A 25,323-nucleotide genomic window follows, 5' to 3' on the forward strand; every position below is an offset into this window, starting at 1 on the left:
GGCTTTGCCAAGCTTTGTGTAAATGTTGATGTCATGGTTGGCATTCAGGAGGCTGTAAAAGCTTGGATTGTGCCTTCATTTGTAAGCACACCATAATGTCTGTGTGTGCTTTCAGGGTCCTTGTACACTGAAAGCAGTACCAAGTCATGCACAGCACTCAGCACCACAACCCTTCCATCTTTGCACATGATGCTGTTTGATACAACCCCATTTAGTATAACGAAATGGTATACAAAAATACTGATTGCCATATTTGATTTTTCTTAGCACTCTGCACTGCATTGTGAAAATTGTTACTATAGACTACAACATTGTGTTACAAAGCCTATCCAGCATGGTGTGGTGCCAGTATGCCCCATTTGGCACCGCTTTTTACAACAACTTTTTACAAAGCCCCAGTTGCCACCATTTACAATGTGTGTGGGTGTTAAAGCCCCTTATTATGTTGAAACCATCTTAAGATAGATGTCCCTTAGCCCAGACCTAATAATATTTAGATATGGCAAAAATATAATGATTCAAGAACATGATGGACCTGATTCACTAAAGCTCCTCTGTGATGGACAACATCGAAGCACACAAATAAACTTGGCTTAGATTTGTTGAAAAGTGTTAGCTAGTAGGTGACAAATTTTCTCTCTTGCCTGGGTCATATTGAATTATTATGAGATTTGCTAAAAGTACAATGAATCAACAGTTGCACAACTTCTTATTTATTAACTTTTCTGCAGCCCCTGTGCATTTTATATGATCCAGGTGAGGTTTGGAAACTTTTATCCAGGGACCGCTGTACACATGCTACATCTTAGGTTGCCTTAGCCTAGAACCGTCTGACATGTGTACAAGCCTTTAGGTAACCCTTCAATTTCTGGCAACGGTCACAGGCAATCATTGTTGGGTGGGTGTATAGTGTACTGGTTAAAGACAGCACCCTTTGACACACAAGACCAAGGTAAGCCAGTAGGTATTCAATGAGAAGTCCTTGAGCAAGACATCCTAATGTTCTAGGGTGGCCCACTGGGTGCGCCAGTAGTGGCTGCAGCTATCAAACGCTTTGAGTCAGAGAGGAAAAAAGTGTTACACAAATTTTAACATTATTATTTTTTCAGTTGTCTTTGTATGTGGTTAGTGAGTAGTACAAAGCTTTGGATATAATAGAGTGGTGTTTTTTTAAGTGGCGAGGACATAGTATGAGTAGTACCAGAAAGATGGGTACTAGCTAAAAGTGAGCCCTATACAGGGAGTGCAGAATTATTAGGCAAGTTGTATTTTTGAGGAATAATTTTATTATTGAACAACAACCATGTTCTCAATGAACCCAAAAACTCATTAATATCAAAGCTGAATATTTTTGAAAGTAGTTTTTAGTTTGTTTTTAGTTTTAGCTATTTTAGGGGGATATCTGTGTGTGCAGGTGACTATTACTGTGCATAAATATTAGGCAACTTAACAAAAACAAATATATACCCATTTCAATTATTTATTTTTACCAGTGAAACCAATATAACATCTCAACATTCACAAATATACATTTCTGACATTCAAAAACAAAACAAAAACAAATCAGTGACCAATATAGCCACCTTTCTTTGCAAGGACACTCAAAAGCCTGCCATCCATGGATTCTGTCAGTGTTTTGATCTGTTCACCATCAACATTGCGTGCAGCAGCAACCACAGCCTCTCAGACATTGTTCAGAGAGGTGTACTGTTTTCCCTCCTTGTAAATCTCACATTTTATGATGGACCACAGGTTCTCAATGGGGTTCAGATCTGGTGAACAAGGAGGCCATGTCATTAGTTTTTCTTCTTTTATACCCTTTCTTGCCAGCCACACTGTGGAGTACTTGGACGCATGTGATGGAGCATTGTCCTGCATGAAAATCATGTTTTTCTTGAAGGATGCAGACTTCTTCCTGTACCACTGCTTGAAGAAGGTGTCTTCCAGAAACTGGCAGTAGGACTGGGAGTTGAGCTTGACTCCATCCTCAACCCGAAAAGGCCCCACAAGCTCATCTTTGATGATACCAGCCCAAACCAGTACTCCACCTCCACCTTGCTGGCGTCTGAGTCAGACTGGAGCTCTCTGCCCTTTACCAATCCAGCCACGGGCCCATCCATCTGGCCCAATCTTGACGTTTCAGCTTGTGTGTCTTGTTCAGTGGTGGTCGTCTTTCAGCCTTTTTTTAACTTGGCCATGTCTCTGAGTATTGCACACCTTGTGCTTTTGGGCACTCCAGTGATGTTGCAGCTCTGAAATATGGCCAAACTGGTGGCAAGTGGCATCTTGGCAGCTGCACGCTTGACTTTTCTCAGTTCATGGGCAGTTATTTTGCGTCTTGGTTTTTCCACACACTTCTTGTGACCCTGTTAACTATTTTGAATGAAACGCTTGATTGTTCGATGATCACGCTTCAGAAGCTTTGCAATTTTAAGAGTGCTGCATCCCTCCGCAAGATATCTCACTATTTTTGAATTTTCTGAGCCTGTCAAGTCCTTCTTTTGACCCATTTTGCCAAAGGAAAGGAAGTTGCCTAATAATTATGCACACCTGATATAGGGTGTTGATGTCATTAGACCACACCCCTTCTCATTACAGAGATGCACATCACCTAATATGCTTAATTGGTAGTAGGCTTTCGAGCCTATACAGCGTGGAGTAAGACAACACGCATCAAGAGGATGATGTGGTCAAAATACTCATTTGCCTAATAATTCTGCACTCCCTGTATGGGCCCCTCAGATTTACAGGTTTAGGGGCTCGGTGTAATCACAGCTTTAGCATCCCCAATTGCTACACCACTGGGCACAGTATAATGGGTGCTGACAAGCTGGAGCATACTAATTTGGGTACTGGAAAGCTGGGACACTCTGTTGGAGGCACAGTATCATTGGCACACTACATTGGAAACTGGTGGCCCTGTTCACTTTTAGCCACATGCTCCCTGTTTCTCAGATTCAGCTTTACATCGAAGTTCCGATGTAAGCTCCAGCTAAGCAGAAACTTAGTGAATCATGTCCGTTCTAACAAATCTATCATATATATATATATATATATATATATATATATATATATATATATATATCTAGATAAAGACCTATATTTACCCATACTCATAGCATACATTACACAACATTTTACCACATTTGCTTGTTTTTGAGGTTTCATGCGTGCTCTTCTGCTTTTTGCTCTTTGTGTTTTCATTTGGTATGGCCGTGGCATTAGCTTATATATTTTAAACTCTTTTCATTTTTTTTTAAATATTGTGTATGGCTTTTAATTATAAATTATGTGAGCTGACTTTTCTATTGTGATGACTGGAATATTGTGTGTTTGTTATTGAATGTTTGTCTCAGCATCTCTCATACTTTGTCTCATTGGCTGTTTTATTCTCCATGCTCCATTGCAGATGCTCTCGTTCATAACATAGGTAACTATCACTCTCTTTTGCACATAGGCATTAACTTCCAATCTATGTATACAATTTCCTCATTACACCTTGTCCTCAACCCTGTGTATGTGTTTTCCTTTCCCTTTTCCGTTCTTAAAATGGAATTTCCACAGAAAAGCAAAAATGGAAATTCCAATTTACCGGTGACTCTTCTATGTCATCACGCTGAAAGCGCAGCCGTCAATGAGCCTTCTGTAACCAAGTGCAGGAGTCTCACATTGATGTTCCCTATAATGCTTGGTAGACGGTTAAATTCAATGAACTTGATTCACAAAGCAGTGATAACTGTTATCACGCTGTGAAAAGTGCTTAGCAGGAAAACGGTTACCGCGCGCAAAAATTCGCGTTTGCACGATAACACAAATTTTCCATGCGTTAGCGTTCCACGCATGCGTTATCACGTGAACGTTACCGCGCAAAAATTCATGTCATCACGCAAATTTTTGTGCGCGATAACCATTTTTTGCGACAAAATGCGCGCAAAGCACTTTTTCGCAGCCGTGATAACAGTTATCATGGCTTTGTGAATCAAGCCCCATGCATTTTTCATAGAGTATCATTGCATTTCAGTTTCACTTTCTATTTCCAGCAAAAATAGCTGCTGTGATCCTTTCAGAATCTGGGAGACACCTCTGTAGGAACAAAAACCAACAAACCAGGAAGTTCAAGTTTTCCTAAAGGTCTAATTCCTGAGAGATTAAAGCAAACCTGGGATGAAAATAAAATGATGAGATAAACAATTGTATCAAATAGAACTTTCCCTAAACTTCATACTCCTATTTTAACAATCTAGGTTTAAAGTGTTAACTGTCTCCGGTGAATGAGGACAGTGTTTTAGTGTTTATTGTTCCCATACAGACACACTTTTAACTTTAAAAAAAAATGTTCTATCCCGTGCACTGTCCCAAATCACAGAAGTGATTCTCAGCCACAAAGGAGTTTTATGACTTCTAATTTGTTATGAGTGAAAGTTACAATGCAGTCTGACTTTCCTAACTGCAGTGAAACTGTCATGTAGAGCCTTGGGTTCACAGCCCTTACAATAAGGAAAAAAGGAGTAAAAAGTATAGTTCTAAGTAGGATTGGAACTATTCATTCATGTGTTTATCTCCTAACGTTGCATGTCAATTTAGGTACCTTTTAAGGAGAGCCACAGTATAAAATGTAGCATCTGTGAGTAGCGTTTGGGTTCCAAAGCACCCATTTTAAAGAGCATGAACGCTTCTTGCTGCCATGCATTCTGGTGTTTGCAGATTTTAAGTGCTAAAAAAAAATCTGCTCTACGGAGTGGCATTGGTTATCAGATAAGTATGTTTTTACTAGGTGTTTGCACCCTCTTTACATTGATTGATGATCACATAGTGCTGAAAGGCTTTGTCCAAAGATGTCCAGACTTTGTTGCCTTGAGTTTCTGAGAGACTGACCTTTATTAATGTGTATTTTTAATGTTCTGAAATTGATGTTGGTATGCAGCTGCTGGTCAAGGTTTCTGCTGCATAAAAGTAAAAAAGCGGTGAATGTGATTCACCTTTGGCATGTGGGGAATGTAATATTTGGGCGACGTGTCTGTTCTAAAATACATGGAGTTTGACTGGACAGCAACATAATCCATTCATGTTTATTGGCTTTTATTATGGTATGTGCGTTCTGAGACTGGCAGTCCCCATGCATAGTTAGTTTGGTTGAAAGAAGACATCTGTCCATCATGTTCAACCAGTAAATGTGGTACATTTCTTTCTTGCACTCTTTCATGCCAATTCTTTGAGATGTGTGTGCGTGTGTGTGTGCACATGTGTGTGTGCGCGCATGCACCTGTGCACCATCAAAGAGTTTGTCAAATCCAGTGCTTGAGGTGATGCTCCAAAGTGCTAGACGCAAGGGCTGAAAATACAAAATGGGGAGCGCACTCTGAGAAGAGTCATAAACAGTGAATACAGCACTGGTAGAATGCTCTTACCTGTGGGGTTGGCTGAAAAACCCATATTCAGCAAGCTGGCTTTGTCCTACTAAGCTGGGTACTCTGCTCAACGGCTCCTGGTGGTGGGTTGGGCGAGGTCCTCCTTAAGGTGGCCACTAATGATCCAATCTTTTTCATCCAATCTTACCATTTCTAGGTAATATAAGGTAACTGCCTGATGTATCCATTTAGTATTTTCACTTAATTTACCCTTATACTACATAGAATAGGTAAGATTGGATGAAAAAGATTGGATCATTAGTGGCCACCATTACAGCCTGGGTCTGTGTGCAGGGTGGATAAGCTGGAGCTGTGTGTAACAGTGTGCTCTGCTATGCAGCGAGCAGGGTGAACAGCTGCAGATGTCTCGAGTGGGGGAGAGCATGTGGCAATGAATGCGGTTTTTTGCAGTCTGTGTGCATGTGGAAGCAGGATAGGAACGCCCTGAAGAAAGCAATTAGCGTATCAATGGATACATGTGAGGTTTATTTTGCAACGTATTTCCCAAGAGTATAGGTCCCTCACTTCATCAGGCAAACCTTTTTGAGATGAAGGCAAAAAGCCCTTACAAGGCCTGGGCCAGTTAGCCTTAAAAGGTGAAAACATTTCTTCCAGGCCACAGATGGAAATGCGATACAATCCCTGGATCAACTCTCCCAGAAATGACCTAGTAATTATAACCGTGGTTGTCCTTCAATGCAAGGAAAGCATCCAACTCCTCATTAAATGCAGAATTTATAGAATTTGCCATAACTACTTCCTGTGTTAAGATATTCCACATTTTAACTTCTTTGCTTAGATTGCAGACTTACTGAAGTTAATAAACAACAAGCCCAATGCATACTTTATTGATTTTATATATTACTGTCCTACAGCTTTAAAATGTGACTTCAGCAATGGGACACCATAGCTTTAAATGTGTCTGGTAAAAATCCTATTATCCTCTTATCATGTCTTATTTTTTTAATTTAATTTTAATTCCATCAGATAAAAATAAATACTAGACACATACTATGGTATGTTGTCTGACTTAACCACTTATGTACCAGTGGTCTCTGCCCCCTTAAGGACCAGAGACCGCTGGTACAATAACAACGGAATCCCGTCGAATTGCTGTGCATACCTGCTGCAATCGCCGTCACCGCCGCACACCAGGATCCTTCTGACATGAGTCGGTCAGGAGCCACTTCCATTGGCTCCTGACCGTGTCTATCAATGTAAGCCAATGGGAGCGGCTTGCATTGATAGACACGCCAGGAGCCAATGAAATCTGCTCCTGACCGACTCACATGTCTCTGTCATCATTGAGACAGGCAGAGCCAGTGAGCTATTTACACATACAAGAGCAGGGGATGAAAATTCTGTAAAACCCCACAGCTGGAAGTGAGGTTTCCATTGTCTTAGAAAATCATACATTCTCACAGATTAGACTGGAACAATCATTTTATTGGCAACACATTTCAAAGGATCTTGCATTTCTATTTGATAACATATTTGGCATGGTTCCCTTTATATTTTGGCCTTCCAAAGTAATATTTTGAAAATGCTTATTCAAACACACAGTCATGGCTGTTGCGCCACCACCTACTGTTTAAGGCATGTACTGCACCTTTTCAGTGTGAAGATGTTGCTGCCCGTGCAAGAGCCAGGTGAAATACATCATAGTGTACTGACTTGCTGCATATAACTAGCCTTTATATGTGCAGGTTTGCAGAAAACCTCCATTTGCTCCTGGAGACACAACTACTATGAGGGTTCTGGCATCTATCCAAGTCTAAAGCTGGAGCTAAGGGCAGAGCAGAGTGAGGAACAGTGACAGACACCAGGAGATGGGCAGATATGGTGGAGCATGTTTAAGTTAACATGCTATGTGCTGATGCTCTGTGAGCCTGTGCATATGGATGCATAGGTGTTTCAGAACTGCTTTTTGGGAGTAATCTGAGTCTTCAGGATCGATTTATAAAAAAGAAAAGAAAAAATATGAATGCAGACTTAACATAAAAATACTGCCATGCTATTTATAAAGATGCAGTTGTCACCTCACTAGTGTCACGCTGCATGCGTATCATACGTTTTGCTTGAACATAAGATTTTTGCTTGAAAATAAGAACTGCCCTGAAAATAAGCCCTTGCATGATTTTTCGGGATTTTTGAGGATGCTCAAAATATAAGCCCTACTCCAAAAATAAGGAAGTATTTATTTACCTACGGGGGCTGCTCCCTAGTCCTCTCCCTATATGTGGGCATTCATCGTGTCTGCACCTGTGCCACAGTACCACAGCTTGAAGCAGCCACGGTGATGCTGCACGGCCCTGGCTGCCACAATGTATACCAGGAGATGTACTTCATTGATGTGATTACATCTGTTGCCTGGCTGCACAAAATCACTACAGCTACTTTGAAGTTCTTTCGCACTCGCTTTGACATAACATTGAAGAATATGGCAATCCATGTATCCTCCACAAACATCTGCACAGCATTATCATGTCTACCCACATGAAAGAGAAACAGGGACCGTTTCATTATTTTTCCTCCTTTATCAGCCTTCATTCTTATACCTTAGCAGCCCTTACTCTCCTGACCTCTAGCCTTTAACACCTCAGGTAGCTTATCTCAGCCATCTATAAATGCAAGTGCTAATAGTAGGCAGCGTGATGTTGGTGTACATATGACTGCTTTGTCCACCTGCAAGGTGGTGTTGCATTATAATAGCAGATTTCCATTCATTTCAGCACAGAGGCTGTCTACAGCTCAAGAGCCAGTACAGCCTGAGATGTGTAGCAGTGTTCTAAGTAAATAAACTGTGTGCTGGCTACTGCAAGTGCTAGGCTCCAGGCTCCTGTGGGGCAAATCAATGGGAGCAGGTCCAAGTGCCTTTGGGGAAGGTTATAAGGAGTCTGCCAGGATCTGTTTGCATGTCTTCTTATCCTTTAGGCACTTTGATGTCTTTCCATCCATTTTTAGACTGCAGCAACTGATTTTCATTTAGGCCAAAATCTTAGCAGTTTGCACAGCATACATTTGTTCTGCAAGTACATGCACAGTTTCTGGACTTTGTGTAACTGTAACCTGCGAATAGAAAAGCCTATTCAAAAGTTCAATAGCATAAACAGTGCAAATACAATTATGCTTACACCATATAATGGGTTTGGCATAGATTATCCTATACATATATTTTATCTTTTATATCATCAAAATACACACGTTTATATTATCAACCACCTTGCCACACAGCAAGAACACATCTGTACTGTAGGTGCTCTCCAAGACCCCCCTGAGGATAACCCTTCTAAAAGTAGGGGTCAAGGAAACAACAGTCCTCTTCTTAGTGACCGGATACTATGATTAGGTTTAGCAGGAAACCGCACAGCTCCTTTTCCAAGATAGTCACCATTTCCCTCTCCATCATAGTGGCTGTGAGAAAACACAAGTAGTGGTGTTGACAGAACTGCGATTTACTCAACCTTCTCTCAGTTACCATGACCAGAATGGGAGGGAAGTAACAACTGCACTAGGACCATCCCTAGGGTTTTTTCCTATGTCTCCACTGCATTCTTCAGAAATGTCTTCAGATTAGAGATGGCCTGAACCTCCGATTTTAGGTTCGCAAACTTCCACGTAAGTTCGGTTTGCGCAAATTTTCGCGAACCGCAATAGACTTTAATGGGGAGGCGAACTTTGAAAACTCTTATGCAGGCCACAAAAGTGATGGAAAAGATGTTTCAAGGGGTATAACACCTGGAGGGGGGCATGGCGGAGTGGGATAGACGCCAAAAGTCCCAGGGAAAAATCTGGATTTGACCAAAGCAGCGTTTTAAGGGCAGAAATCACATTGAATGCTAAATTGCAGGCCTAAAGTGCTTTAAAACATCTTGCATGTGTATACATCAGTCAGGGAGTGTAATTAGAGTACTGCTTCACACTGACACACCAAACTCACTGTGTAACGCACCGCAAACAGCTGTTTGTGTAGTGACGGCCATGCTGGACTGGTGCGCACCATGGTGAGATTGCTCTTCCTCAGTGATATCAGGTAATGTCTGACTGCCTTATCAACTTTCGATGGTTCTTTTTCTACCATTGTTAAAGCTTACATCTATTTTTTTTAATTTACATTTTCTGCTGGTTGTTCAGTACCTGTAACGAGAATCTGTTATGGAGGGCAAGTTTGCCATTGTGAGTGACCACGGGTAATGGCCGGGGAATCAGGGTTCGATTCCGGTCCAGAGTGGGAGCTTGAAAACCGGCTAGTACCACCACACATCCAAGTAAGGACCCATTTGCTGTGTAAGTAATGTACCTGCCCTGACCGTGCTTTGCAGACCAGACATCTGTGGTCAGATGGACCCTTGACCCAGCGCTGTGTGCCAGAGATGACACCACTTGCCTTTAGCGAGAATGTGTTATGGAGGGCAAGTCTGCCATTCATTCAACTGTGTGAAAATTTTGATGGTACTTTCCCAGTAGCATGGTGACCACGGGTAATGGCTGGAGAATCTTGGTTCGATTCCAGGCCGGAGTGGGAGCCTAAGAAACGGCTACCACCACCACACATTCAAGGAAGGCAGCAGGCACGCTGTGGGAAAGGAGCAGGAACGGCTACCACACATCCAAGGAAGGCAGCAGGCATGGCATGCACGTCCCGAGGTAGTGACCAAAAATAACAATACAACAGGACTTTCTAGGCCCTGCTGTATATGACACTGATCGACTTTACTACCTGTAACGAGAATCTGTTCTGGAGGCCAAGTCTGCCATCCATTCAAGTGAAAGGTATGCACTGACTGCCAGATATAATACAATGTGCAGTCACAGATGCAGTGAAAGGTATGCAGTTACTGCAAACAGCTGTTTGTGTAGTGACGGCCGTGCTAGACTGGTGTGCACCATGACGAGAGTGCAGGTGATGGCGGCTTTCCAGACCATATGGTCGCCGGGCTGAGGTAGCTGAATGACAGAACAGTGACTGTCCAGCTGATCAAATTTGATCTGTCCACAATGAAGCAACGACCTTGTACATGCACCAGAAAAATTATTATAGCGGCCGCTGCTAGCAGCGCCTTAAAAATTCAGGAATCCACCTGGAGTCCTGGACCCTGTTGGTGGTGGCGGAGAAGGCTGTCAAGCAACCTGCGGGCAGAGGTGCTGTGTGGGGAGCGACTTAGTCTTGGGGCAAGCAGTCACACGGCGTGAAGACAGAGATGCTGTGTGTGGGGACTGACTTAGTCTTGGGGCAGGCAGTAGCCCTCCGGGATCCATGCCTCATTTTGATAAAGGTGAGGTACTGAACACTTTTGTGACTTAGGCGACTTCTCTTCTCAGTGACAATGCCTCCAGCTGCGCTGAAGGTCCTTTCTGACAGGACGCTTTAGGCAAGGCAAGACAGAAGTTGGAAGGCAAATTTTGACAGCTCTGGCCACAGGTCAAGCCTGCGCGCCCAGTAATCCATCGCTGCTCATACTGTCTATGGTTCTTTCTCTACCATTAAGGTTGAAGAGAAATCGAGAGCCCAATATGGTGTAGTATGTCAAAATTGATTGGATAAATGAAACAGTGAGATAGTAATACTCACAAACACGGGTTACCACCTAGGTAACCACTCATTAGGCAGGTGTGGAGATTAGACCTGTCCTCACTCAGGATTAAGAAGTCACTCTCTGTAGATAGGAAGAAAGGGGGTAGATCACCCCTCCACCTGGGGTGGACTCAAATATATTGGTAGGTGAACAGAGGCGCCAGAAGGATAAAAGTACATAAAATTTTTAAAAAATTGCTGGGAGGAAGTGGTGGACTCGCCTCCGTTAAAGCAGACACCAAGGACTGTAAATATATAGATATACACATTTATTGAAAATACCCCAAAGATGGAACGCGTTTCGCGGGCACAGCCCACTACTTTTATCCTTCTGGCGCCTCTGTTCACCTACCAATATACTTTCTCTACCATTGTTAAAGAAAGCGCATGGCCGGGGAGTCAGGGTTCGATTCCGGGCCGGAGTTTGAGCCTGAGAAATGGCTACCACCACACATCCAAGGAAGGCAGCAGGCATGGAATGCAAGTCCCGAGGTCGTGACAAAAAATAACAATACAGGAGGACTTTAAAAGCCCTGCTGTATATGACACTACTAATCGACTTTACCACCACCACACATCCAAGTAAGGACCCATTTGCTGTATAAGTAATGTACCTGCCCTGACCGTGCTTTGCTGACCAGGCATCTGTGGTCAGACCCTTGACCCAGCGCTGTGTGCCAGAGAGGACACCACTTGCCTTTAACGAGAATCTGTTATGGAGGGCAAGTCTGCCATCCATTCAAGTGAAAGGTATGCACTGACTGCCAGGTATAATACAATGTGCAGTCACAGATGCAGTGAAAGGTATGCAGTGACTTATATTACAATACGATGTGCAGCTGTCACACAGGTGCAGTTAACATATATGCTCGGAGTGGTATATTACACAGTGTGCGGTCACACAGGTACCCATCACAGGTACTGTGAACAATTATGCAATGACAGGTATTACAAATGTGCACCTGTCGCACACACACAGGTACCGGACAGGCACAGTGACACTGCGTGCACTCACGTAGGTAGGTGGGTGCACTAAAGTGAACAACAAGTAGTAGGTATATGCAGTGATGGGTATTACAATGTGCACCTGTCACACACAGACAAGTACCGGACAGGCACAGTGACACTGCGTGTGCTCACGTAGGTAGGTGGGTGCACTGAAGTGAACAACAGGTAGTAGGTATATGCAGTGATCGGTATTACAATGTGCACCTGTCACACACAGACAGGTACCGGACAGGCACAGTGACACTGCGTGTGCTCACATAGGTAGGCGGGTGCACTGAAGTGAACAACAGGTAGTAGGTATATGCAGTGATCGGTATTACAATGTGCACTTGTCACACACAGACAGGTACCGGACAGGCACAGTGACATTGCGTGCGCTCACGTAGGTAGGTGGGTGCACAGTGAACAACAGGTAGTAGGTATATGCAGTGATGGGTATTACAATGTGCACCTGGCACACACACAGGTAGTCACTGAATGTGCTGGGCCTGGCAGTGGCACACACAGTAGGAATTACCAAGGCTGTCTATGCAACACAAGTGTCAGTGGACCACAAAAAAAAAAAAAAAAATAGGTCACAAGAACAAGATTAGCTCTCAAAAGAGCTGTTGAGGGGTGCTTTTTTAGCAATAAAAATCAGCAAGGAGCAAGCTAAGAGCCTAACTAAGCTTTCCCTATGAGAGTCTGCAGCAGCTTTCCTTGCTCTAATTAATGCAAGTACACGAGTGAGTGAAAAGCTTGACGCTGCCTGCCTTTTATAAGGGGGGGGGGGGGGGGAGTGGCTCCAAGAGGGAGTGTAGCCTGATTGGCTACAATGTGCCTGCTGACTGTGATGTAGAGGGTCAAAGTTGACCCTCATGATGCACTATGGGGGCGAACCAAACTTCCGGAAAAGTTTGCGGTTCTTAGCGTTCGCAAACCCCGGAAGTTCGCCGGCGAACAGTTCAAGCCATCTCTGCTTCAGATTTCGAGGGAAAAGGATTTTTTGTTGGAGGGAGGGGGTGGTGGTTCTGATTTAATTTCAGCACTAGTCCCTGCTCAGGTCATCTATAAACTGCAATGCAAGTTAGCAACTATAGGGGAGCAGGTGCAATTTTGGAGTGCAGAATCGCTGAGTATAGCTAAACTCAGCCACCGACGGGCACAGGGATCGGTTATATTGTTAGGGATGGGTCTATAGATTGGTTATGTGTTGAGCTACAGTGTTGCCAAGCTCAGAGAGCAGCAGGGGTGGAATTTTAGGAGATAGGAACAGGGTTCATCTATAATATATGGTAGATAAGCTAGCAGAGAGGGGGATTAAGGGAGGTTAGTGTTAGGTGATAATGTATGGAAGAGAGAGATTATTATTATTATTATATAGTATTTATATAGCCCATACTCCATATAGCACTTATTATCTTTCACAGTGCTGTACAGAGTACATATAGTCTTGTCACTTAACTATCCATAGGGGCTCACAATCTAATCCCTACCATAGTCATATGTCTATGTATGTATTGTGTAGTGTATGTATCCTAAACTAGGGCCAATTTAGGGGGAAGATAATTAATTTAGCTGTATGTTTTTGGTATGTGGGAGGAAAACAGAGAGCCCAGAGGAAACTCATGCAGACATGAGGATAACATACAAACTACATGCAGATAGTGCCCTGGCTAGGATTTGGACCTGGGGACCCAGCTCTGCAAGGCGGGCTGCTGTCAGACATGAAGATATTACTGATATTCTAACTATCAGCAATATCTCAAGCCAAATTTCACCATCAGCTTCACTTTATGAACACATTCAGTGGAGTAGCAATAGGGGATGAAGAGGTAGCCACTGCATTAAGGCCCCTGGAACCAGAGGGGCCAACTATGGGCCCTTCTTCAACTGGTTTTATTAGCTCTTTATTAGTGCTAGGCTGGTAATGATCACCTCTATATGTGCTTTCATTAGTAGAGATGGTCCGAATGGTTCCCGGCGAACTTCCGAGGTTCCCGATCGTGGAAAACCGCAAACTTTACCGGAAGTTCGATTCGCCCCCATAGTGCATCATGAGGGTCAACTTTGACCCTCTACATCACAGTAAGCAGGCACATTGTAGCCAATCAGGCTACACTCCCTCCTTGAGGCCCTCCCCCCTTATAAAAGGCAGGCAGTGTCAGACTTTTCACTCACTCGTGTGCCTGCATTATTTAGAGAAGAGAAAGCTGCTGCAGACTCTCATAGGGAAAGATTAGTTAGGCTCGTGTAGGCTTTTTAGCTTGCTCCTTGCTGATTCTTATTGCTAAAAAAGCACCCCTCAACAGCTCTTTTGAGAGCTAATCTTGTTCTTGTGATCTATTTTTTTTTGTGTGGCCCACTGACACTTGTGTTGCATAGACAGCCTTGGTAATTCCTACTGTGTGTGCCACTGCCAGGCCCAGCACATTCAGTGACTACCTGTGTGTGTGCAAGGGGCGCATTGCAATACCCATCACTGCATATACCTACCTGTTGCTCACAGCGCACCCACCTACCTACGTGAGCTGAGCGCACACAGTGTCACTGTGCCTGTCCGGTACCTGTCTGTGTGTGACAGGTGCACATTGTAATACCCACTGCATATACCTACCTGTTGTTCACTGTGCACCCACCTACCTACGTGAGCGCACGTAGTGTGATATACCACTCCGTGTATACCTGTTAACTGCACCTGTGTGACTGCACATTGTATTAGTCAAGTCAGTGCATACCTTTCACTTCATCCCCCCAATATGGACAAAACGGACAAAACAGGCAGAGGTAGAGGCAGACCCAGAGGAAGGCCACCCGGCAGGTCTGTGCGAGGTCGTGTTGAAGTGATTTCGTGTGGCCCTGGCCCAAAGTACAGTGCTCAGAAGAAGGCACGTCCCATCAACTCCCAAGATTGTCAGGACGTGGTTGGCTATTTAACACAGAACACCTCATCTTCCGCAGCCCCCAGTGCTACTACAAGCACCACAGCCGCTGCATTTGACACTTCACAGGAGTTAATTGGTGGGGAATTAACTGATTCACAGCCATTATTGTTACAACCAGATGAAGGCGCTAAGCAAGTTACACCACCTCATATGTCTGAGTTAGGCGGCGACACTGGACGTAACGTATGAGGATGATAAGGTACCTGCTGTTGGTGCAGTTTTGAAGGTGTCTGAGGCAAGCGGAGCTGGGCAGGATGATTATGATGATGACGATGATACGGATACCACGTGGGATCCTAAGAAACAAGATGACCAAGTGGACAGTTCAGAGGGGGAGCCAGAGAGGAGTAGGAGGAGACGAGTTGCTGAAAGAAGCAGGGGGGGGGGACGCATCGTCAGAAACAGCTGGTGGCAGTGTAAGGCGCCAGCCAACATGCCCTTCAGCGTCAGCTGCTGATGCCACTATAGTGCCATCACCCCAAGGGGGCTCAGCGGTTTGGACATTTTTTAGTGTGTCGTCCGTAGATCAGAGCAATGCCATCTGTTCTCTCTGCCTCCAAAAATTGAGCCATGGAAAGGCCAACACCCATGTAGGGACAACTGCCTTACGAAGGCACCTGCAGAAAAGGTACAAACTGCAATGGGAAGAGCACCTGAGCAAAAGCAGCACACAAAAACAAAGCCACCCTCCTTCTCCTCTTCCTCCTTCAGGTGCAGCATCTTCAGCCGCTTTCTCCCTTGCACTTTCACAGTCACCCTCCTTCACTCCGCCTCTGCCCTTGAGCGGTTCCTGCTCCTCTGCCCACAGCAGCCAGGTGTCCGTGAAGGAATCTTTGAGCAGAAAAAGCCAATTTCTGCCAGTCACCCCCTTGCCCGGCGTCTGACAGCTGGTTTGGCGGAACTGTTAGCTCGCCAGCTGTTACCATAACAGCTGGTGGACTCTGAGGCCTTCCGTAAATTTGTGGCCATCGGGACACCGCAGTGGAAGATACCAGGCCTCAATTATTTCTCTAAAAAAGTGATACCCAAACTGTACCGTGAAGTTGAGAGGCAAGTGGTGTCATCTCTGGCACACAGCGTTGGGTCAAGGGTCCACCTGACCACGGACGCCTGGTCTGCCCAGCATGGTCAGGGCAGGTACATTACTTACACAGCCCATTGGGTCAACCTGGTGACCAATGGCAAGCAGGGAGTACGTGGCTGTGACCAACTTGTGACACCTCCATGGCTTGCAGGCAGGCCTCCTGCCACCTCCTCTCCTCCTCCTCCTGCTACATCCTCTTCACTATCGTCCTCCTCCTTGGCTTAGCGGCAGTTCAACTCTACTGGTGCTGCAATCTCCTCTCCAGCTACACAGCCCCATCTCCCCAGGGCCTATGCTGCATGCCAGGTACGACGGTGTCACGCCATCTTAGACATGGCTTGCATGAAAGCGGAGAGTCACACTGGATCAGCTCATCTGGCTGCTCTTAACAAACAGGTGGATCTGTGGCTGACCCCGCACCAGCTGGAGATCGGCAACGTGGTGTGTGACAACGGCGGCAATCTAATTTCCGCTTTGAATTTGGGAAAGCTGACACGTGTACCCTGCATGGCACATGTGCTGAATCTAGTCATTCAAAGATTTGTGTCAAAGTACCCAGGCTTAGAGGACGTCCTGAAGCAGGCCAGGAAGTTGTTTGGGCATTTAAGGCGGTCTTACACGGCCATGGCACGCTTTACGGACATTCAGCAGAGAAACAACTTGCCGGTGAGACACTTGATATGTGATAGCCCGACTCACTGGAATTCGACCCTGGTCATGTTTTCTTGCCTGCTAGAACAGGAGAAAGCCGTCACCCAGTACCTGTACAATTACAGTAAAAGGACACAATCTGGGGAGATGGGGATGTTCTGGCCCAACAACTGGACACTGATGCGAAATGCATGCAGGCTCATGCGGCCGTTTGAGGAGATGACCAACCTGGTGAGTTGCAGTGAAGGCACCATCAGCGACTTGATCTTGTACGCTTACTTCCTGGAGCGTGCTGTGTGTAGAGTGGTGGATCAAGCTGTGGAGGAGCGTGAACAGGAACAGTTACCAGAGGAACAATTGTGAGAGCAATTTTCACCAGAACCATATGTTTCCTCAACACCTGCGGCAGCACAGAGGGGGGAGGAGGAGGAAGAGTCGTGTGGGGAAGAGAAGTCCGACTCGGATGATGAGGAAGGTGTTTCTTTGAAGGAGGAGGAGTTGGAGGCAGAAGAACAACCGAGGCAGCAGGCGTCGCAGGGGGCTTGTGCTGCTCAACGTTCCCGTGGTATTGTACGTGGCTGGGGGGAGGAGGAGGACTAACCTGACATCACTGAGGAAGAGCAAGAGGAGATGGATAGTACATCTGGATTCAACTTTGTGAAGATGACGTCTTTCATGCTGTCCAGCCTGTTGAGGGACCCCCGTATAAAAAAACTCAAGGGGAATGTGCTGTACTGGGTGGCCACGCTACTAGACCCTCGGTATAGGCACAAAGTGGCGGAGATGTTTCCAAATCACCCGAAGGCAGAAAGGATGCAGCACTTGCAGAACAAGCTGGCAACTATGCTTTACAATGCTTATAAGGGTGATGTCACAGCACAACACAATAAAGGTACCACTGCCAGTAATCCTTTTTTCCATGTCCACGCAGGCAAGGACAGGACGCTCCAGCGATCTCATGGTGATGTCGGACATGCGGACATTCTTTAGTCCAAAGCCTCGCCTTAGCCCTTCCGGATCCACCCTCCACGAACGCCTCGACCGGCAGGTAGCCGACTACCTGGACTTAAGTGTGGATGTAGAAACTGCAATTTAGCATTCAATGTGATTTCTGCCCTTAAAACGCTGCTTTGCGTCAAATCCAGATTTTTTCTTGGGGACTTTTGCCGTGTATCCCACTCCGCCATGCCCCTCTCCAGGTGTTAGACCTCTTGAAACATCTTTTCCATCACTTTTGTGGCCAGCATAAATGTTTCTAGTTTTCAAAGTTCGCCTCCCCATTGAAGTCTATTGTGGTTCACGAAAGATCACGCGAATCGAACGTTTGACTAAGGTTTGTGAACCCGGTTCACGAACCTAAAATCGGAGGTTCGGGCCATCTCTATTCATTAGTTGTTAGCATTAATAGACTGTTCTACCAAGCTTAGTCCTCTCTGACACTGCAGCTGTCCTTGGTAGGTTTTGGTGCTCCATATGTATAGAGCACTTGAGGGATCCCAATGTAAAAACCTGCACTGGGGCCCAGAGCTCCTAAGCTACGCTACTAAACCCATTGGTAACATATCTAAAAGGAAGGTTGTCCATGCAGTCTACAAAAAAATAAGCTCCAATTTGAATGATAAGCAGAGTGGATGGCTTATTAATGAAATATATGAACGTCATGTGGTGAATTATTGTCTTTAAGGGGTTGCATTTTGACATTGATGGTCATGTAGAAATGAAGCGTGCCTGTAACGAATATGTATATTGTATTATTCTAGCTGCTACTGCTAGGGGAGCAGTATTCACAGACATAGATGACACATGGGAAATATGGAAAGAGATTAATAAAGAGTTGATAGACACCATTTATTCCCTAAGCTTATTTTATCCAGGATATGTTCAGTTTGTTTTAAGACAGATACAAATTGCTTTTGTGTGATTAGGGATAAGATATTCAGTGCACTTTTATGACTGCATTCTGTTTTCTACAGAACTAGGCATTTATTTTTGGTGTGTGTGTTAGACACATTGGCTTAAATAATAATTCAGCTTAAAATTTAATAGCAGAAAGATAGAAATTAAGTTACAAGCCCAACTATGGTAAAAGGAGTGATTTTAGTTTTGGGTAATATGGACCAAGACAGGGCCTCTCGGCACACGCCACGTGGAGCCTGAGTTTGGTGCGGCTATAGCAGCAGTGGACCGAGGCAGGGCCTCTTGGCACACGCCGTGTAACGCCTCAGTTTGCCACGTCTATAGCAGCAATGGACCGAGACAGGGCCTATTGACACACGCCACGTAGCAACTGAGTTTGCTATGTCTATAGCAGCAATGGACTGAGACAGGGCCTCTCGGCACACGCCACGTAGGGCCTGAGTTTAGAAAAGCTATAGTGCCAATGGCCAGAGACAGGGCCTCTTGAGACACGCCGCGTAGCACCTGAGTTTGCCGTGTATATAGCAGCAATGGACCGAGACAGGGCCTCTCAGCACATGCCACATAGTGCCTGAGTTTGGTGCGGCTATAGCAGCAATGGACTGAGACAGGGCCTCTCGGCACATGCCACGTAGCGCCTGAGTTTGGTTCGACTATAGCAGCAATGGACTGAGACAGGGCCTCTCGGCACACGCCACATAGCGCCTGAGTTTGGTGCGGCTATAGCAGCAATGGACCGGGACAGGGCCTCTCGGCATTTGTCATGTAGCGCCTAAGTTTGGCACGGCTATAGCAGCAATGGACCGCGACAGGGCCTCTCGGCACACGCCACGTAGCGCCTAAGTTTGGCACGGCTATAGCAGCAATGGACCAAGGCAGAGCCTCACGGCACACGCCACGTAGCACCTGAGTTTGTCGCGGCTATAGCAGCAGGGACCAAGACAGGGCCTCTCGGCACACGCCGCATAGCGCCTGAGTTTGGCGCTGCTATAGCAGCAATGCTATAGTCCACGGCCAGCGCATGGGTAACTCGGGGATCTTGCGATAGCAGACAAATTAAATGAGAAAATGAAAGTAATGGATGTATTGACAGGGCCATCAACATTTGCTTGGTTAAAATTGCAGTTTTTACATCAACTTGTACACTAGTTTTAAAGAGAAACTCCAACCAAGAATTGAACTTTATCCCAATCAGTAGCTGATACCCCCTTTTACATGAGAAATAGAATGATTTTCACAAACAGACCATCAGGGTGCGCTGTGTGACTAATTTTGTGCTGAAACCCCTCCCACAAGAGGCTCTGAATACCGCGGTACTCTGGGCAAAATGCCACAATGTAACAATGTTCACAGACAGGAAATGGCTGTTTAAAGCTGTCTGTAACAGCCAGAGCAGCTAGAAACAGCTACATAACTTGCCCACAGTAACAATGTCACCATGTAATACATGTCAGAATGTGAATCTGGGAGAGGAAAGATTTTACAATGAGCAAACACTGACTAAATCATTTATACATAATTAATGTAAAAATGAAGCACTTTTTTTATTAAATTATTTTCACTGGAGTTCCTCTTTAAGTTGACACTGTAGTGAGCGGGAAATGGAGGCTGCCATATTATTATTATTATTATTGATTTATAAAGGGCCAACATATTGCTTTACACATACATAAAATAGTTGGTGTAACCAGCCTCTACTGCTACACCGCCATTGCAGGAGTTGTGGGTATCCTTCACTGCCTTAGTATACACTGCCTTTGATGTACTTAACTTGTTTGTTTAGTACAGTACTTTCTACTCCTATTGTGCCTCACAGTTTTAGGATTTTTCTGACTTTTTATCTCATGATTCACTTCCATTGGCCCATTTACTGCTGGTATTTCTGTGCTGAGATTGGCCTTGAGTCCCTGAGCATCTGCACCAGCCAATCAGAGCAGCTTTGTGAATTGATGTCTGTGATTAAAGTGACACTGAAGAAAAAAAAACTTGTGATATAATGAATTTTATGTGTAGTACAGATTAATAGAACATGAGTAGGAAGAAAAAGTCTCATATTTTTATTTTCAATTATATAGCATTTTTTTTATAACATTGCATCATTCTGTCATACTTGCAATTACAAATCACTTAAACTAATGACCTTTTGAACTCGCCTGCAGTAAAACCTTATCTGAAGTCGTGCCTCAATGTTTCTTTGATGCTTTAGAAAATAGCACTGTCTCCGACCCAAGTTGAGTCGGAGAGCTCAGAGAAGCTCTTTTGCATGAATAACTGAAGTTTCTTAACTCTTCCTGTACTGGGAACAACATGAGACTCGTTTCTTTGCTACTAATATTATGTTTCTTAGCTGTACTAAACATACAACTTATTATATAATAAGTTTATTTTCACTTCAGATCCCCTTTAACTGCCAATTTCCTGTGAAAACATAAGCATTTGAGAAGGTTGCTTGAGTCAGTCTTGTCTCGGTGCATTCATCCATGTGTGTGTCATTTGTAAGCGGAGCGATGGTAATAACATGGGCAGTCACATATTGTAAAGAAATAATACATTTAAAAAATTATAATGACTAAAATCATTTTATTAATAATATAACAAATTGGGAAAAAAATACATTTTTTGAAAAAGTAGATACCGTATATACTCGCATATAAGCCGACCTGCATATAAGCCGACCCCCCAACTTTTCCCTGAAAAACCAGGGAAAAATGATTGACCCCCATATAAGCCGGGGGTAGGAAATGCTGGATTGGTGCAGCCCCCCAGTGTGTCCCAATATAGCTAGTATAGTGCCCAGTATGGGTAGGTAGTGCCTCAGTATAGCTAGTATAGTGCCCAGTTTAGCTAGTATAGTGCCCAGTTTAGCTAGTATAGTGCCCAGTATAGCTAGTGAAGTGCCCAGTATAGCCAGTATAGTGCCCAGTATAGCCAGTATAGTGCCCAATATAGGTAGGTAGTGTCCAGTATAGCTAGTATAGTGCCCAGTATAGCTAGTAAAGTGCCCAGTTTAGCTAGTATAGTGCCCAGTATAGCCAGTATAGTGCCCAGTATAGCCAGTATAGTGCCCAGTATAGGTAGGTAGTGTCCAGTATAGCTATTAAAGTGCCCAGTTTAGCTAGTATAGTGCCCAGTTTAGCTAGTATAGTGCCCAGTTTAGCTAGTATAGTGCCCAGTTTAGCTAGTATAGTACCCCAGTATGGCTAGTATAGTGCCCCAGTATGGCTAGTAAAAGGCCCAGTTTAGCCAGTATAGTGCCCAGTATAGGTAGGTAGTATCCAGTATAGCTAATATAGTGCCCAGTATAGCTAGTATAGTGCCTAGTACAGCCAGTATAGTGCCCAGTATAGCTAGTAAAATGTCCAGTATAGCTAGTATAGTGCCCAGTATAGCTAGTATAGTGCCCAGTATAGCTAGTAAAATGCCCAGTATAACTAGTATAGTGCCCAGCATAGGTAGGTAGTGCTCCAGTATAGCGCTCTCCGCTCGCCCCGCGGGGGGAGGGGGGAGCGGGGCGCGGACCACCCGACCACTAGACCACCAAGAAAGACTCACATACAAGCCGACCCCCCAACTTTTGACCCCCTTTTTGGGGGTCAAAAATTTTGCTTGTATGCGAGTATATACGGTAGATTCACATACAAGCCGACCCCCCAACTTTTGACCCCCTCTTTGGGGGTCAAAAATTCAGCTTGTATGCGAGTATATACGGTAGATTAAAAACATTTATAGATACATTATGTTTTCCCATTTGTAAATCAAGCACATTTATTAGCATTTATAGCAATTGTCTTTCAAATGACTGCCACCGAAGTGCATTCTTTGGAAAGAGACACATAGACAGAGCAGGTAGCTCATATTATGCAGAGCTTAATGTGAGGGAGCAGTCGCTATGCACGCCTTACCAAGCAGCGCTTGTTACCATGTAAGGAGCGTGCCTTCCTTAGTCATGCGCGCTACTTACATAGCAATGCACGTAACTTTAACTGCGGGTGGTCCTGTGAAGCGATACTTCACTAGCGGCTGTTAATATGTTACTAATTAACATTGTTAGTAATGGCTGCTAGTGAATTATCACTTCACCAGACCACCCGCAGTTAAAGTTACGTAGGTTGCTATGTATAAGCAACACGCGTAACTAAGGAAGGAGTATTCCTTACATGGCAACAAGCGCTGCTATGTAAGGCGTGCATAGCGTTCGCTTCCTCACATTAAGCTGAGCTGCTTTACATAGTTACATAGTTATTTGGGTTGAAAAAAGACATACGTCCATCGAGTTCAACCAGAGAACAAAGTACAACACCAGCCTGCTCCCTTACATATCCCTTTTGATCCAGAGGAAGGTGAAAAACCCTTATAAGGCATGGTCCAATTAGCCCCAAAAGGGGAAAGAAAAAAAAAAGCTTTAACAGCGCAACTTAATGAATCAAGGCCTTTATGCTCTTGAAATTTGGTTTCAATCTTCATAATGTCTACAGTTGTTTATTTCAGTGCCAAACAACATGCTAGATGAAACAACATGCTAGATGAAACAACATGCTAGATGAAACAACATGCTAGATGAAACAACATGCTAGATGAAACAACATGCTAGCGGAAACAACATGCTAGAGGAAACAACATGTTAGAGGAAACAACATGCTAGAGGAAACAGTATTCTAGATGAAACAACATGGTAGAGGAAACCAAGTGCTAGATGAAAGACCAAGCTAGATGAAACAGCATGTTAGATGAAAAATCATACTTGATGAAACAACATGCTAGAGGAAACAACATGTTAGAGGAAACAGCATGCTATAGGAAACAACATGCTAGAGGAAACAACATGGTAGAGAAAACAACATGTTAGAGGAAACAACATGCTAGAGGAAACAACATGCTAGAGGAAACAACATGTTAGAGGAAACAACATGCTAGAGGAAACAACATGGTAAAGAAAACAACATGTTAGAGGAAACAACATGCTAGAGGAAACAACATGCTAGAGGAAACAACATGCTAGAGGAAACAACATGCTAGAGGAAACAACATGGTAGAGGAAACAACATGCTAGATGAAACAACATGCTAGAGGAAACAACATGTTGAGGAAACCATATTTTAGATGAAGCAACATGCTGTAGGAAACAATATTCTAGATGAAGCAACATGGTAGAGGAAACCAAGTGCTAGATGAAACCGCATGGTAGATGAAAAATCATACTTGATGAAACAACATGCTAGATAAAACAACATGCTAGAGGAAACAACATGCTAGAGGAAACAACATGCTAGATGAAAGAACATGCTAGATGAAAGAACAAGATAGATGAAACAACATGAGGTGGCAGATAACAACCACCTCTGACGAGAATCTAGTGTTTTACAGTGTTCCCTTATGCCTCGGCCAGCAATCAGTCGGATGGATTGATTTGGTCGATTGCCGGCCCAGAGCTTTGTTCTCCCCACTCAACCCAACCACCGCGTGACATCACAAACCTGCTGCTCCCTCAGCCCTTTGCCAAGTGATTCCATAGGATTTCCACTTCCTATCTGTAGAGTCATTGGCAATAGAAGTAAATGACCCAGGCAACACTAAATACCCAATAAAAAGGGATACCATTACCTTTCTCCCACACCACCAGGGGGGCATTCACACTACAGGGTGGATCATTTTAATGGATACACCTTAATAACATGGGAATGGTTGGTGATATTAACTTCCTGTTTGTGGCACATTAGTATATGTGAGGGGGAAAACTTTTCAAGATGGGTGGTGACCATGGCGGCCATTTTGACATCAGCTATTTTGAATCCAACTTTTGTTTTTTCAATAGGAAGAGGGTCATGTGACACATCAAACTTATTGGTAATTTCACAAGAAAAACAATGGTGTGTTTGGTTTTAACATAACTTTTTTCTTTCATGAGTTATTTACAAGTTTCTCTTTGTTTACAGCCATTGACATGTCGCCGAGGTTAACGCATGAGGAGTGGATAGAAATTGTGTTGATGTCTGGTGAATGCAGTAACCGGGTTATTGCAGCAGATTTCAGTGCAAAAATATGCACACAGTATTTCAGCGCTAAAATCAATATCCACAAGAGGCGGTGCGCTCTATGTATAGTTACCAGTCCCAGTTAACATAAGCAAGTTCAAATATCAGCGATCCTTTCATACAAATATAGTTCCACTATCTTCCGTGATATCCTGTTAGTATGAATACACCTCGAGAATAACACATAAAAACAATAATAGTCTAATAGACTGTATCAGTAGGTTATTCCACCACTGGTGATAAACATGTCCACAGGCTTATTGACAGTGACCAGGTTTGGGGGGCGGGGACCACCACCACCGACAACATTCAAACACTCCCCTCTATTTGTTAATGCTCCCTGCTCACCATCATAAGACTAGTTGAAAGAGTGGCAGGTACTGCTTTGCATTGATCTTGCCTATCCGTATCACTTTAAACCACCATCAGTAGTCCGCTCATCATAAGCCTGTTTGCAGCGTGTAACCTCAAACACATGCACAATTGCTTCCAATGTGTAAAACCAATATTTAATATAACATTTAAAAAAGTAATGCACGTACATGCTAAAAAGTCAGAATGAGCATATCACAGTCATACTACCTATCCCCTGGTCTAGGGCTACGGCACTGCTCGCTTCCCGTCGTCTCCTGTAGCCAGCGTCCTCCTCGCTGCCCTTAGGCTCCGCCCTACCGGTTTTGTCACTATGTGTGACTCATCAAGGGCTACTGACTTTTTAACATGT

The 25,323-nt window shown here is 44.2% G+C and overlaps 1 protein-coding gene across 8 annotated transcripts in view; it reads left to right on the forward strand.

Annotated features, from left to right (window-relative positions):
• SHANK3 (SH3 and multiple ankyrin repeat domains 3) overlaps window positions 1-25,323 on the forward strand; it is a 597,458-nt gene that overhangs the window by 452,718 nt on the left and 119,417 nt on the right. For 3 of the 8 annotated variants that reach the window (XM_068275861.1, XM_068275863.1, XM_068275864.1), the window contains one exon: window positions 3,410-3,430. The exons of the other annotated variants lie outside the window; for them this stretch is intronic. In XM_068275861.1, coding sequence (XP_068131962.1) covers window positions 3,410-3,430 — 21 coding nt within the window. The remainder of the gene's footprint in view (window positions 1-3,409; window positions 3,431-25,323) is intronic. 8 annotated transcript variants of the gene reach the window in all.

Source organism: Hyperolius riggenbachi, chromosome 3 (assembly GCF_040937935.1).
Source record: "Hyperolius riggenbachi isolate aHypRig1 chromosome 3, aHypRig1.pri, whole genome shotgun sequence".
NCBI lineage: Eukaryota > Metazoa > Chordata > Amphibia > Anura > Hyperoliidae > Hyperolius > Hyperolius riggenbachi.